At 54.1% G+C, this 14,471-nt stretch overlaps 2 protein-coding genes across 2 annotated transcripts; one reads left to right on the top strand and one right to left on the bottom strand.

Moving 5' to 3' along the window:
• Positions 1 to 417: 417 nt before the first annotated feature.
• LOC306952537 (BPI fold-containing family B member 4-like) lies at positions 418 to 7,547 on the top strand (the record flags this gene model as incomplete). Its single annotated transcript, XM_079543253.1, has 15 exons — positions 418 to 529; positions 1,069 to 1,183; positions 1,268 to 1,372; positions 1,586 to 1,741; positions 2,755 to 2,818; positions 3,141 to 3,204; positions 3,549 to 3,640; positions 4,387 to 4,560; positions 4,773 to 4,826; positions 5,100 to 5,267; positions 5,349 to 5,416; positions 6,428 to 6,470; positions 6,842 to 6,905; positions 7,084 to 7,160; positions 7,428 to 7,547. The coding sequence occupies 15 exons, from the start codon at positions 418 to 420 to the stop codon at positions 7,545 to 7,547; spliced, it is 1,476 nt and encodes a 491-aa protein (XP_079399379.1).
• Positions 7,548 to 9,498: 1,951 nt separating this feature from the next.
• On the bottom strand, positions 9,499 to 13,857 carry LOC306952455 (protein TENP; the record flags this gene model as incomplete). The annotated part of the gene is made up of 16 exons (XM_079543166.1): positions 9,499 to 9,549; positions 9,784 to 9,860; positions 9,954 to 10,017; positions 10,247 to 10,292; positions 10,736 to 10,803; positions 10,970 to 11,134; positions 11,224 to 11,265; positions 11,373 to 11,552; positions 11,657 to 11,748; positions 11,926 to 11,986; positions 12,122 to 12,167; positions 12,565 to 12,699; positions 12,789 to 12,893; positions 13,163 to 13,262; positions 13,500 to 13,616; positions 13,836 to 13,857. The coding sequence occupies 16 exons, from the start codon at positions 13,855 to 13,857 to the stop codon at positions 9,499 to 9,501; spliced, it is 1,371 nt and encodes a 456-aa protein (XP_079399292.1).
• Positions 13,858 to 14,471: the final 614 nt, after the last annotated feature.

Here is a 14,471-nt window from a genome sequence, read left to right on the forward strand (position 1 = left end):
CTTCCAGCATGGGGATCCCACAGGTCACCACTTTGGACACCTTTGTAAGGCAGAGAGGGGAAAAAGCAGTGCCCAGGTGAGTGCCCCAGGATGGGAAAGGAAGCTGCTGCTGGGAAAGGCAGCAGTGACGCGGTGCTGTATAAATCAGCAGCCTGGCAGCTGGGTGTTGCTGGCGGAGATGCAGGAGGTGCCCACTGCTGGGATGCGAAAAGGTGTGTCCAGGTGGTGGCAAATTTGATATAAGGGCAGCTGCTGGCACTGCTGCTGCAGCACCAGAAGAGCGGGCAGCAGCCGGGTGCTGTGCAGAGCCGGGCTGAGACGGCATCTCCCAGTGCAGGTGACAGCAGAGCTGTGTCTTGCAGTGCCATCCCTGTCCTTTTGCACTGCTCATGCCACCGCTTCCCCTGCTGCAGGATGATGAAGCCGCTGAAGCTTTTTGGAATGGTCATCTTCTGTGGGCTGCTTTCTCCCACCCAGGGGGTTCTGTCTGGCCTGTCCTGTGCTGTCAGTCCCAGGGCCACGCAACAAGGTAATGGGAGTGGTGGTGGTCCCATGGGGCCGGTATGTGGTAAAACCCCTGGCTGCTGTCATTGCTGTACGCTTCCTCGGGGCTGCAGGAACCATCGCTGGGTTCACAGGGAGGGAGACCTTTTGTCTCCAGGACAGGGGTGGCATTCTGCTCCAAACAGCCATGCAGAACTTCAGGATTCTGGATCCTTTCCTCTCCTCTTTGTCTTTGTTTTCATTTCCCTGTTAGAGCAGCCGATTCTTTTTGCCAACAGCCACGGTGAAGCTTAGCAGCCACCTTCATGTGCACAGTGCTCTGGCTTACTTCTTGTTGCTTCTGTTCCAAAAGCAGACCAAAGGAAAGCAAAACCAATGCCCTCTGGAAACGAGCAGCAAGCAGTGGGCTGCAGCTGTGCCGTGCTCCTGCTGAGCCCAGTGAGGGCAGCTTTGTTATTGGGCATTATAAAACGTCACCCCCCCCTATTTGACCACACGGATGTTGGAAATGGCTCACACAGGAGTTTGGGGAGAGGTGGGAGCTCACACGGAGCTGTTTTGCAGCGCTGTCCGATGCCATCATTCAGAACGGGCTTCTCCAGAAGCACCTGCAGGGCCTGGTGCTGCCGAACATCATGAGTGACGGGGGTCTGCTGAACTCCCCCACCATCATCACGGGGTGAGCAGGGCTGGCCATTGCAGGCAGTGCTTTGCCCTCGGGGTGCTCTGTAGGTTTGTGAAGGCTGTTTGCTGCTTTTTGCAGGCTGCACCTGGAGAGGTCCCGGATGCCCACGCTGTCGATGGAGCTGCTGCCTGGGATTGGGATGCAGTTGGTCATCACCGTGCGCCTGGATCTCAGTGGCAACTGGTGAGTGTGCAGAGCTCCGAGATGCTGTCAGGTCTGCATGTGTCCCACAGCACAGTGCTTTGAGTCCTGCGTGGGTTCACCTATAATAAACCCACGTGTAGCAGAGAATGGCTTGTGGCCTTCACCACAAATTGCTGATGATGGAGGCTTTGCTAAGCGCCTCTGGTGAGCGGAACAGATTCCATCTCTCAGCCTCTCATTCGCCTCTTTCAGCTTGCTTGGCCTTCTCTCCGAGGTAATTGTTATCTCCGTGGATGTGACCGTTACCACAAACATCAAATGCTCAAGTTTCGAGTCGGGTGCAGTCCAGGTCATTGCTGATGACTGCTTCTGCATTCTTGGTGCTGTAAAGATCAAGCTGCTCTCTGGGTAAGTGCTCGTGGGTTGATATTTTCCATTGCCCTGTGATTTATCCCATGATCTGGACTGGCTGCCAGCCCTGTGCCAGCAGAGCCAGGGAAGAGATTCCTTTCCTGCTGCCAGTGCTGGTTTCTCAATGGAAAATTGGCTGCTGGAAGATGAGGGCTGACGATCTGAATGACAAGGTTTAGCATCAATTCCGATGCAGTTCTGTTAGACCTAGCTAGTGAACTGATATCTGAGCCATACTAACCTGAAGGTGGAGGGGGGAGGTGCCAGGAAAGCAGCCCCACTGGTGTGCCTTGCTCTGTTCTCCAGTCTTGCCCTTTGGCTGCTGTAGCAGAAGGGCGTTGGGCATTTGATCCATCAGTCTGACCACTGTGGGGCTGTGTGATCCCATGCAAGTGTCCCCTCTGCAGGGGGTGGGTATGTGTATGCCCAGATGTTTCATGGTGGATCCTCAGATGTGTCTGCAGGGAGAATCTCCTGTAAGTAGAGTGCTGCATGGCGAGTCCACACCATCTGCAGATTGCAGCACTGCTGTGTGTTCGAGCTCAGTAGTTCAGAAATGTATTGATTCTCAAGCTGAATGTCTCTGCACTGCCTGCAGGCAGCATATAACCCAGAGTGATCTATTTAGCAGCAGTGAGGGAATGCTTCACAGCAGATTTCTCCTCTCGTTATTCCACATGTAAATATTTTGTTTCCCGTAACTAACATGGAATTCACAGCAACAACACCTCCCCTTAAGTACAGCACTGATTTAGATGCCAGAGGGAGATGGCCAAGCTCAGGATATGCTGCGAGAAACTCTTCCTTGCCCGCAGTGGTGTCTGCACACTCCAAGTGCTGCAGCCATGAGCCCAACCCTTCCTCCTTGAGGCACACAGCCCTTCTGCTCGTGGGACAACTGGGGCTGGGGCTGTGTGGACAGTGAAAGTCTTCTGCTTTGCTGCAGTGACGGGGAGTTGTTGGTTTTTGGCTCTCATACATTCTCTTTTGTTTTCTTCCCTCCTTTCCAGCTTACTGTCCCTGTCAGTGCATGACATTGTGCTCAGCCACCTGACAGCAACTTTGCCTGGTTTGGTAAGTCTGAAATCAGCCTTCCTCCCGTAGCCAAAATGCTATTTTGAAATACTGGGGAGAACGCACAGCATGGCTGCAGTGAGCTGTGGCATGCCCGTGCTTTGCTCCCACAGTGGCAGGGTGCAAGGTGGGCAGCCTGGCTACTGCTGGTGCACTTTGCCTGAGGTGTCCCCAAGCAGCCCAGGGCACCTCCACCACCCCCAGCCCATCCCAGTGCCTGCTGGCTGCTGCCCCACGGCTTCATGCTGCGGCTCAGAGCCATCAGGGCTGCCAGAGCCGTGCAGGGCACACATGAGCTGTCCTGTGTTGTGTTCTATTGCAGCTGTGTCCAGTGATGGATATTGTCTTCAACATAGTGAACATCCAGCTCCTGAGCACTCTGGATGGTACGTCCCAGTGGAAGATGTTTGCTGTGTTTGGGTGGTGGGATGCACACGGTCCCGTGCTGCTACCCCAGTGCTTTGGGGTCCTAAGAGCTCCAAGGGCAGAGATCGACTCTGAATGAGAGCATCTCACAGCCTCGGGTTTCAACTCCTATCTTTGAGCTACATCCTCAGCTCATAACCCACAGAGTTTCATTTGGGGACGTTTTGCCAATGCTGAGTGGCAGCGATTTTACAGAGCTCCCCCAAAATGCAGGTGCTCTGTGTGTGCTGCTCCCTCTGGCTGGGACCTGGGGCTGGGAGGAGCTGTGTGATCCCTGACCATCACCAGTGTTTTCCCCATGCAGTGGTGATCCCGGTCGGCTCGAAGGGGACGGTTCACTACCACCTGGCTGGCCCACCGTTCACCTCTGGTTCGTCCCTGATTATGGATTTAGATGTAAGTGAACACTGGATATCAGTGCCCTGTGCACCCCAGGCTTCATTCAGCACAACCAAACGGATGGGCTGTGCTGATGAGCTGTTCTGACAGCCAGCTAAACGTGCCAGCCCCTATCCGACCCCATCACCAGGTGATTGGGTGCTCTCTTTTGCTTTAGTAGCAAATTTGCTGCATTCTGCCCACATTGTTTGCAGGCTGCATGGGATGAGCAGTTGCCACCCCCTTGCACTGCCTGAGCCTGTGGTGCAGCATTTTGCTTTTGCTGTGCACTCTGTGTGATGGGTGACTGCTAAACCAAGCCAACAGATGTATTTTTTTTACTGCTGCCTCACGGGAAAAAGACTCAAAAAAACCAAACAGTAATTTCAAACAGGAGAAATTAAATAAATAGAGCTAGCAAGAAGCAACTGGCAGGTGAGGAGTAAGGGCTGAAAGAAGGCTGAGTGCTCCACCTGACAGGGCAGCAGTGCTCTGTGCTTTCTTTAGTGCAGATGTCATCAGGATTGGGCTTTGCTCCCACAGAGTCAGTCTTCTGTGCAAATAGGTAACATTAGAGCAGATTCGTTGCAGTTGGAGCAATGCTCTGTAGGGTGACATGGAGCAGTGGCCTGGGATTTGGGCAAAGCGTGCTCGTTATCAGGGGCTTCAGTTACACACAGGTGTCCATCAGCTCCTTTCACACATTAAATCTGGAAGGAACAGCTCTGTGTGCAGTGCAGGACCACGTTGCTGTTTGCTCACAGGGCACGGTGCAGCAAATGGGAGGCAGCATCATCCCCCACGACTCGTACGCCACTGCCTTGCCCCCGCTGCTGGACAGGCTGCTGATCATCGGTGTGCGCCAGAGCTTCCTCAACTCCCTGCTGGCCCTGCTGCTCCAGATCCAGCCACACACCTTCCCCTGCTCGTCAGAAGCTGTGAGTGCCACGGTGCTACGTTGCACATCAGCAGCCCTTCCTGCTGCTGGTGGCTCTCACCTGAATGAGTGAGCGGCACTGCTCTGCACTGGGGAGGCTTGGGACTGGCCCAGGAGTGTGAATCAAGCAGCTGGGAGCAGACATGGGAAGTGGGTGGGTGGTGCTGGGACCTGCAGGGTGCCCACCTGGGCTGTGTGCTTCTTTCCCTGCAGTTCTCTGGAGCCAACCAGCTGAGAGATTCCATCACAGCCCTTTATCCCACTGGGGTGAGTGACTTTGACTGGGTAAGTTTTGGATAAGTCTTGCTGGGTCCGAAGCCATCTACAGAACGCACCTGGACAAACACCTGAGCCATCTCTGGTTCTCTGCAGCCTTGTGCTTCTACTTCTCTCTGCTGTCTGGTTTTGTTCTCTGCACTTGTGTAAATCTGGGCTTGTCCAAGGTGTGCATGACCTCAGGGGAGCCCCACAGAGCTGTGGGGCTGTGCGTGTCCATGGGCTGAGTGCAGGCAGCCACCTTCACGTCCCCCATCCCTGCAGTGCACCAGCTGCCCTGGGGCCAGTCCTCTGAGCATCCGTGTGGAGTCTGTGGGGAACCCCATCCTTCTCTTGGAACCCAACAAAGCCACCGTTGAGCTGTCGGTCCTGCTCCAGGTGTTTGTTAAGCGCCCGGATGGATCCATCATCAACCTGCTGCTCCTGAAGGCAGTAAGTGGAACACGAGGTGCCTGGGCTGCCAGCAGGGATGGGGCCGTGGCGTGGGCTGACCTGCTCACTGTCTGCTTGCAGGACCTCAGTCTGAACGTCCGCCTGTCGATCTCCAGGGGCAGCCTGGTGCTGGCCTTCTCCCTGGGCAGGTAGCCTGTCCCCCCCTGTGGTACCTGGCCTGGGGCTCTGCTGAAGCTCATGGTGCAGGGGTGTGGTGACACAGCATGGCAGGAAGGGCAGTGCATCCCACTGGGATGCCCTGAGCAAGCTGGAAGCAATGGGAGCAGAGCACAGTGTGCGAGTTCAGCCCCATTCCAGGCTGCTGGAAGCCTCTCCAAGGCAGTGTTGGCTCTGGAGCTGCTGCCTGGGCATTTTTCAAATGTGGCCCCCGGATTTCCCAAATCTGAGAATTCCACATCTGAATGGTGGCACAAAGTGGAGGAGTAATACTCATCACAGTGGTGGGAGAGTTTTAGGAGCATGGAAGGAAATCTGTGTCCACTTTATAACCAGGAGAGATGAGGCAGTCTGAAAAACTGTACCACTGTCAGCTTGACTTTGATCCTGGGCAGCACTTCCAAGTGCCTGATACTGGGCATGAGTGATAAAGGAGCAAAGGAAAATGCTATCGTTAGTGCCAGTCAAGGTATGATTAAAGATTGGGAAGCATTTCTTACAGCGTGAGGTCTGAGGAATTCAAGCCATTTACCTTGTCAAAGGGTTAGATTTAGAAGCAACATTGGCACAGCCCATATGCAGTGATACAGACAATGGAAATGCATCAAAGGGCTTTTAATTCAATAGACAAAGATATAACAAGATTCAAAGGAAGCAGAAAAGAGAAACTCAAAGTGGAAACAAAGCAGAGGTTTTAGCTATGGAGATAACTGTGTGATTGCAGTGACAGATTGGGAACTTTGGCAGATTCTCCTGAGCTCATGGTCCTTATGTTTGGGCTGGGTGCTTTTTCTAGAAGCTCTGCTCTCAGCTAAGCAGAAGCTGATTCCTCTCCTAAGGTGAAAAGCTACCTGGGCACAGGAGAGGAGGGGGAGTCCCTCGCCCATGGGCTGAGTAACGCAGCGCTGGGGGTGTTGGGCTGGGGGCTGAGCTCCTGCTGCTGACCCACTGACTGACGTGCCATTGGCTTTTCTTTTCTGCAGAGTTTCCCTCATCTTGCAGTCATCTGACATTGGCATCAGTGATGTAAGTCCCCCATCAGGAGGGCCCTTCCCATGGGGTGTGGGGGGCACGGTGCCGGGGGTGTGAGCTATCAGCTGCAGCTCTGCACACTGTGGCAATGCTTTTGCTGCCTTTTATTACTATTATTAATTATTATTATTGCTATGCCTTTTCTAATAATGCAAATGCAAAGCCTGAAGTTTGTGCTTATTCACCCTTGCTTGGGTTGAGCTCACTGAGCTCCAGCTGAAATGTTATCCCTAGAACTCTTCCCAAAGGAGGCACCAAATACAAACAGAAAGAAAAGTAGTTTTGATTAAAGAAAAGGCCATGTGCTGAGCTGAGCTCGCTGCTGCCGCACTGCTGCTCATGGTGCTGTTCCATCTCTGCCTCAGATCTCCAACCTGAAGCCGCACCTCATTAAGCTGCTGGTGGAGACCTACCTGCCACTTCTCAATGGTAAAGAGCCTGGGGCAGCCCTTGATTTGGAGCACTTTTGTTGCAGAGAGGGGGTGGTTTCTATATGGCAGGGGGGTTGCTGTGTCCAAGCTGAGGCTGCAGCTGTGTGCCCACAGCCAGCTCTCAGCACTGGGGGCTGTGTGTCCCTGCACTGGGTGAGGCTCTGTCTGTCTCGCAGCTGCTGCAGCCGTTGGGATACCCCTGCCTGATGTGTTCAGAATTCCTCTGATAAGGGTGGACTTCCAGATCTCGTTGGTGAGTGTCGGACGTGGCTCTGCCCTCCTGTAGGCATTGGTGTGAGTTGGGTTGCTGGGGTTGTTTCTGGCACGTGGGTCCTGCTGAGGACATGCTGCAGGGGCAGAATGTACCACCGGGTTGGAACATCCTGCAGCCCTTTGGAGCGGTGCTACACAAGGAGCCCCGAGTCATGGCAAGCTCTGAGCTCTGCAGAGAAAGGACCTGGGGCAATCTGGTGCCAACAGGGTGAACAGGAGCCAGCCGTGTGTCCCTGTGTCCAAGAAGGCCAATGGTGGCCAACAGGGGGACCGAGAGCCAGCAGTGTGTGCACTGGGGGCCAAGGAGAGGCTGGGCAGTGATGTGGCCATGTTACTTTTGCAGGGACTGTTGTTGATCCTCGTGTGAGCCATGCACTATGCAGGCAGCTCTGGAAAGGAAGAGGGAGGAGATCCAGTCAGGATGGAGCATTGAAACCAACATTATCGTCTTTCCTTTCCTAAACGTACTGCAAGATTCTTGGTAATATTTAAGGCACTTTAAATTAAATTGGCTTACATGGTACTGAGACGCTTGCATAAGCCAACACCAGTTAGGCAGCTCTGTGTAGAAATATTTATTTAGAGAAATTAGGGCGAATTAGAGGTCACGGTTGCAGAAGTGGCATGTGGTGCTGCAGCTAAACGGTTAAATTCCTTGAGAATTTGGTCTTTGGGAAAGTTGTTGTCTGTGCAATGAAAAAGGGAAATTTTGCATGTGGCTCTCCAATGCGGATGTCTCCATCCGTGCTGAGAAAAGTCCAAAGCGCTGAGCAGGAGCTCGGGATACATTTGTCACTGATTCCTTCAGTAATAAACATGCATTCTTTTTTAGTGCTCAGAAGGAGGTTTGTGATGTTCTTGGGGATGCCCCCCCGTGCCTCCTGCTGGAGGATCTGTTCCTCTGTGACAGTGCTATGTTGGGGTTTGGTTTGAGCCCTTCCATCCCAAATTTCTAACAACACTCTCGGGTTGCCAGTGGCTCCTGCTGTTGGGTTACGCTTTGCTAAAACGCACGTAGGAATCAGAATGAAACTGAATTTCCAAACCAGCAGGCATCAGCTCCTGTGTCACTCAGGGTGCCCTGGGGCTGGATGAGCTCTGAGCACCCATGTCCCAGCTCAGTGGTGTGGGTCTGGCAGTGCCAACCCGGTGCCAGGAGGGGCTCAGGGCATGGTGATCCTGGCCCTTTGCTGCCAAGCTAATGAACGCTTTTCCTACTGCAGCCTATTCCTCTTGGGAAGCTAGGTTAAGATATATTAGTCAAGGAATAATGGTTGCAGCTCGACCAGCAAACTTTTATTAGGAACAGTTCCTGCTATTGCCAACCTCGGGCATTAAAATCATTAGTCAGGTCCCCAGGACGAGCATAGAAACCTTCAGGTTTTTTCCCTCCCTGCAATAAATCACACTGGCTTGTTTTGTTTCCTTTCCTATCCCCGACTCTCTGAAATATGAGGTTTTCAAGTGCTTTTCAGCTGCTCCAAAGGCTGGAAATGATGTGGACAGGGAAAGCAGATGGATGTGTAATTAACACAGCTCCGTGGGCTGGGTGCTGAGCGCACTGCGAGTGGTGTGGGCACTTCTGGGCAGCACGTGGGGACCCTGTCCTCCCACCAATCATAGAATCACAAGGTTGGAAAGGACCTACCAGATCATCTAGTCCAAAAACGACACCTCTGGCACCGTGGCACAGGGTCTGACCGGTGCTCTTGCCCTCCCACTCTGCTACAGCTTTGCCAGAAGCATGTTGGAAACATGACCAGCTTTCAGGCTAATATTAGAAACCATTGTACAGATGATGGGTGATTTTTTTTTTTTTTTCTTCTTCTTTCTGGCCCAGCTCACCAGCTTTTTGGTTCCCATAGTAACACTAGAAGTGGAGGAATAGCCACAGGGTGTCTGTGGTGGGTAGGGGCGATGCTGTGCTGCACGGGGCTGCCTTGCATCCACAGAAATTAGTGGAATTTTGATGCTCCCTCGGTGAAATCTGAGGGCTGGGCATTGGTGCTGGCACTCAATGAGATGGAGTTCGTCCATCTTTTGGTACGTTGAGGGGGAAAATAATTGATACCGTACAGGAGAATGCAACATTAAGGAGAAATGTTTAATTAAAGCACGGAATATTGTTACAATCCATCCTCCTCATGCACCAAGAACGCAAAGATCAGGGTTAGAAGAGGAGGACTCTAATGCAATGTTATCCTAAACGTGAGAAAGTGTTGTTTTACTTAAGAAATAAAATTCTTCATGTTTTGTGCAGTGAAAATCCACAAAGCAGAGCGGTTTTCCTCTGCTTTCACCCAAACATTGTGGCAGGTTCAGGCCATGGTGCTCTGCAGCTTCAGGTTGCATGGGACCAGGACGTACTCCTATAGACAGAGGGAAGCAGGCAGGGGCAGAGCACACCCTGCTCCTCCCAGAGCATGCTTTTGGCTTGTGCTAATGTGCTTAGTGAGGAATGCCCATGCAAAGCAAGGGAACGTGGTGCTGGGAGGATACAGCTCAGAGCTGGGAGGGAAGTGTCAGTCCTCTTTAAATCAAGTATAGCAGGAGCAGCTTAAATGCCTTGTTGCAGGGAGCACTTTGCGTGTGCTGCTCCTTACCTTGTGGATCACAAGATTGACGTCGGTGTAGGTGAAGCGGGACAGGTGAGGCAGCTGCACGCCTTCCCTCAGCACATCTGGGAGGAGAAATGGGGAAAGCAGACGGGGAAGTTCCCAGCAGAGCATTGCCCTGTGCCCTGTGCTGCCTGCAGGACGTGCCTGCTGCTCACCATCCATCCATGCCGGCACCTGCTGGCATACAGGGGCCAGGAACAGCTCCTCCAGCAGTGCAGCCTGCAGGGTGAAACAGGGCAGAGTCAGCTCCAAAAGGGAGAGGGAAAAGGCTGGGGCTGGCAGTGGGGTCCTGGTGTGCTGCCATGAGCACTGTGAGCACACGCTGCCCTGCTGCTGGCCCAGCTGGGGTGTCTATGGTGTGAGGTTGACTGAGGATGGCTGGGCTCAGCGCAGTGCCGTTAGGGGCCTGACTATGCTCCACTTCCTGGGGGGTTCTTGGGGCACCTACCGGCACCAGGCCCACATTGGAGGCAGCCAGGCTGAGCTCAGCATCCCTGCAAAACAAAAGGCAGCACCAGGCTGTTGCTCAGCAGCCCTTTGGCCCAGTGTCTGTGCAGTTTTCCTGAAGCACCTGTGCTTGGTGACAGGCACAGGCTCACACACTGGGCAGTGCCTGGCCAGCATCTCCCTGCAGCCAGGCACCTCCCAGCTGGCAGTGGCACTGCCTTTGCCCTGCACACAGCAGCATGGAGCTGGGGGTGCCTGGCCCTAGGGCTGCAATGAGGATTTGCTGCGAGTCATGGGATGCTTGGGGTGATGCACAGCGGCGGGGCACTGTTTCTGTTTTCCTCTCACCACTTCCTTTGGGCTAGAGCTACATCTGCAAAGACAAGCTATGAGAGCTAAGGAATTCCTCAGACTGCTCTGCCTCTCCCATCCCATGCTATGGCTGTGCCGTGTCCCCTGCAAGGCTGCAGAGCACAGCCAGGTTTGTTACTCTATCACTGCTGTGGAGATCATCATCCGTGTGTCAGAGACGCTGAGCTGCAGTCCTGCGGTCACATCCTGCGAGGAGAACAGGGTCAGAGTGAGCAAATGGTGTCACTGCGGATCGGAATGCTGGGATGCAACGAAGCTGTCTGTGTGCTGCCCCTGCAATGCACTGCTCATACCCTGCTCGTGCAGGAGACCGATGGCACAGGGTGCCGTGCCGACTGCAGTGCTCACTCACCGCGCTCACACTCAGGAAGCTCTGGAAATCGGGTGAGCCTGCCCCGATGTGAACAGTGAGGAAGAGCTTCAGAGCTGCCCGGCCTTCCTCCAGCATCACCCGAGGGGAGCTTCGGAGCGCGGCGCTCAGCATGATGGGCAGGTCGTCATGGTACAGGGAGCCCACCTGCAGGGATGTGTTTCCAGCCTGGCTGTCCTGTGCTGGGGGGAGGGCAGTGGGGCATCACCCCATGGCAGCAGGACACGGCCACGCACCTGAGTGATCTTCTGTGCCAGCGTGGCAGTGGTCAGCATGCTCTGGAAGCAAAGTGCAGCTGAGGTAAGAGCACCAGGGGGGATGCGGTGTGGCTCCGACAGCAATTGCTGTCATTGTGTCCTTTCCTCCTCCCTCGCCTGCTACTCACTGGGATGGTCATGTTGAAGGCTCCGGCCCTCTCGAGGCTGAAGTAGAGGCTGGTGTAGAAGTGCTCAGACAAAGCCAGGATGAGATGGGAAGTGCTGGAGCTTGCCAGCTCAGGCATGCTGAAGGGCATGGCGGGGCTGACCGGCACAGGGACAACTGCCCCCTCCACCTGGAATGTCGTCTGCAGAGACATGGGGAGGGGAAAAAGGGCTGGGGGTGCTCAGGGCATGCTGCAGGAGGTGCAGTGTGCAGCACAGAGGTGGGTGCTGCAGAGCCCTGCCTTACCTGCAGGGACAGGGCAATGCCCTGCTTGGAGAACACGGGGGCAGCCAGAGGCAGGTACTGGAGCTGGCAGCTGGGGGTGACGGGAAACAGTGCTGCAGAGTGAGCAGAGGAACACTCAGAGGGGAGCAGAGGTGGAAGGCTGTGCCTGCGACCCTCCTGCGTTTCCCGGAGGAATCGAATTCAGAAGGGGAGAGCAGGATTCATTTCTCGTGATGTTCCGCCCTCCCCACTCCCAGATTTCTGGAGCCTGGACCTGCAGCACTGCTCACCTGTCAGCGACATCAGCTGCTCATTTGGAAGAAAGAGCAACTTGGAGACATCCAGGCAAAGCTACAGGATAAAGAACAAACCCTGAGAGGTGGGAGATGAATGCAGGGGCTGCCTCACTGTCCCTGGGTGCATCCGCTGCAGACCTTCCAGAACTTTGTCTCCTGCTGCCTCCTATCTGTGTAGATGTTCTCTTACCTTATCAACATTCACCTCTTTGTCCAGGATGGATCTGGAGATCTTGCTGGATGAAAACAGCAGAGCAGGGGAGGTTAGACAGCACCAGCTGGGCCAAGGGACCCAAAAGGTGTTCAGAGATATCGTTATCATTACTTTCAATCATCTGTTAAACTGTGACTATAGTGTGGAACCCTACTTGCACTAAAAATGTTCCTGCTCTGTGCTTGGAAACATCTGCTCCCTTCTGAGAGAATGAAACTCTATTAAGAGAGAGGTGAGGACAATGCTGCAAACGGATCAAAGCTTCTGCCTTGAGGCTAAAGCATTTGTGTTAACCTCTGTAACCTTTTAGGTCAGCGATCAGCTGTCAGTCCTTCCACCTTCCTGCACAGCAATGCTTTTTGCTCAGTGTCTTTTTCCCTATTCACCCAACCGTGTGCCCAGGGAAACTTAGAGCCGACCTTTCTGCCTCCCTGGTGCTCTGTGCGTGCACAGTGGGTCTGCAGGCAGAGGTCAGCAGCTGCAGGTTGCCATCGGGTCCCACGTCCACGTGGAGGTCAGCCTGGATGGAGAGCCTCGCCAGCATGGGCACGGCGCTGCAGGGGGAGGCAGAGTTGGGGTTGCCCCATGGTGCTGAGCCGTGCTGTTGCCCCACTGTCCCACTCTGTGGGTGGATGTGACTCACTGCAGGGGTGCGATGCGCAGCTCCGCTTCGATGCCCAGCCGCAACCCGGCCTCTGGGATGAGCGACAGCCACAGGTCAGCCACTTTTACAGAGGTAATTCTCTTCCTGCTCAAGGAAACGTGGGTGTAAGGAGCCCTGTGCTGCTCCTGCCCAGGGTGTGCGGGATTGGTGCATTGCACCTGAGGCTGGCATCGGGGCCAATGCCATCGGATCCCAAAGGAGGAGCCAGGAGCTTGCTTCTGTATAGAAGTTTTAAACTTTAGGGTCAATTCCTAGGAGGTTTTTTTGCCTTTTTAAAATTAATTTATTTTTTTTTTTACAAAACCTCCATGCGAAGCAGCAAAGCCCTGGGCAAGGCAGAGCCAAGCACTCACCTGCTGGGTTCTGTGGAGCCAAGGAACAGGTCTGAGGCTCTCCAGGCCATCAGGTCCCGTCTGAGGGCCACCTCTGCATGTGGCTTTGAGACTTCAGCAACTGTGAAACAGAGCAGACGCCTTATGAAATGCTTCCCAAGCCTGTGATCCCATGCACAGGGGTGGATGGACTGAAATCTACCCGAGAAGTGCACTTCCCCCTCTTCCTAAACCCCACTGTTGTCAGATGATGGCTGAAAGCAATCCAATTCATGCACAGCAGTATCAGTGTCCTGTCCCACTGACTGGCAGGAAGGTCCCCTCCCACCCCATTGCAAGCTGACGGCTGCATACTTACGGTAGCTCAGTCCCAAGGGTGTGAGGATGCCCCCACAGTCGGGGGCCCTGGTGGGCTGCACAGGGTCCATGAGGGCCAGGATGGCACCCATGGTGCAGAGCAGGGGCACAGCACTGCCTGCAGGAGGGGGACGTGAAAAGCACTTTGGAATTGCTGATATACCAAAAGTTGTGATGCTCTTAGGGTATAAAGAGAACAACTCAGTGAGTTCAGGCATCCCAGCACCATGCATGTCTGTGTCAGCCTTAGCAGAAGAGGACCTCTGCTCAGCACCGATGCTCAGAGACCCCCCAGGTACGCGCTCACATCACTCTCACTGTGTGAACGCATCTTTACCTTTTCTGTTTGCTTTTCCCATCCTCCCGAGTCCGTCTGTGTCTTGCTGTGGCTGCAACAAGGACTTGTGCTGGCTTTATATATAATCTGCCTAACTGGGGCTGGGGGGGGGCAGGGATTGGCGGAGAGGGCTGGATGGGGTGCGCTGGGCGGCAGGGCTTTGTTTTCTGTGCCATTTTTATTGTCTCCCACAGACCTGATTACATTGGCCATCGACCCAGCAGGGTGACATATGGAGCAGCAGGTGCTCGGGCAGCTTGCCTCCATTGTGGGGCTACTGAGAGCACAGAGAAAGGTCCCAGCTCCCAACTTGGAAGCAGAGCCACTGCCAGAGGTGCTGCTCAGCCTTATTGCAGCATCGGTAATCCCAGCAGCACCAGGGATGTATTTATGGTGCTACCATCATCTAGAAGGGCACAAGGGTGTGGGGCTGAACTGATGGGACAGTAGGGTGCTGTGGTGCTTACATGTGGGTGTTCTGCTCCTCAAGAGCTGCTCTGGACATGGCAATCCCCGTGGAGGCTTATTAATGAGATGTCAGCTTCTAGCAGTGACTGAGCACGAAGGTGTCTCCCTGGTGTGATGGGCTCCTCGATGGAAGCCATCTATAAATCCTGTTAGATGAGATGTAAATCT

This window comes from Tetrao urogallus (genome assembly GCF_951394365.1).
Source record: "Tetrao urogallus genome assembly, chromosome: 16".
Lineage (NCBI taxonomy): Eukaryota > Metazoa > Chordata > Aves > Galliformes > Phasianidae > Tetrao > Tetrao urogallus.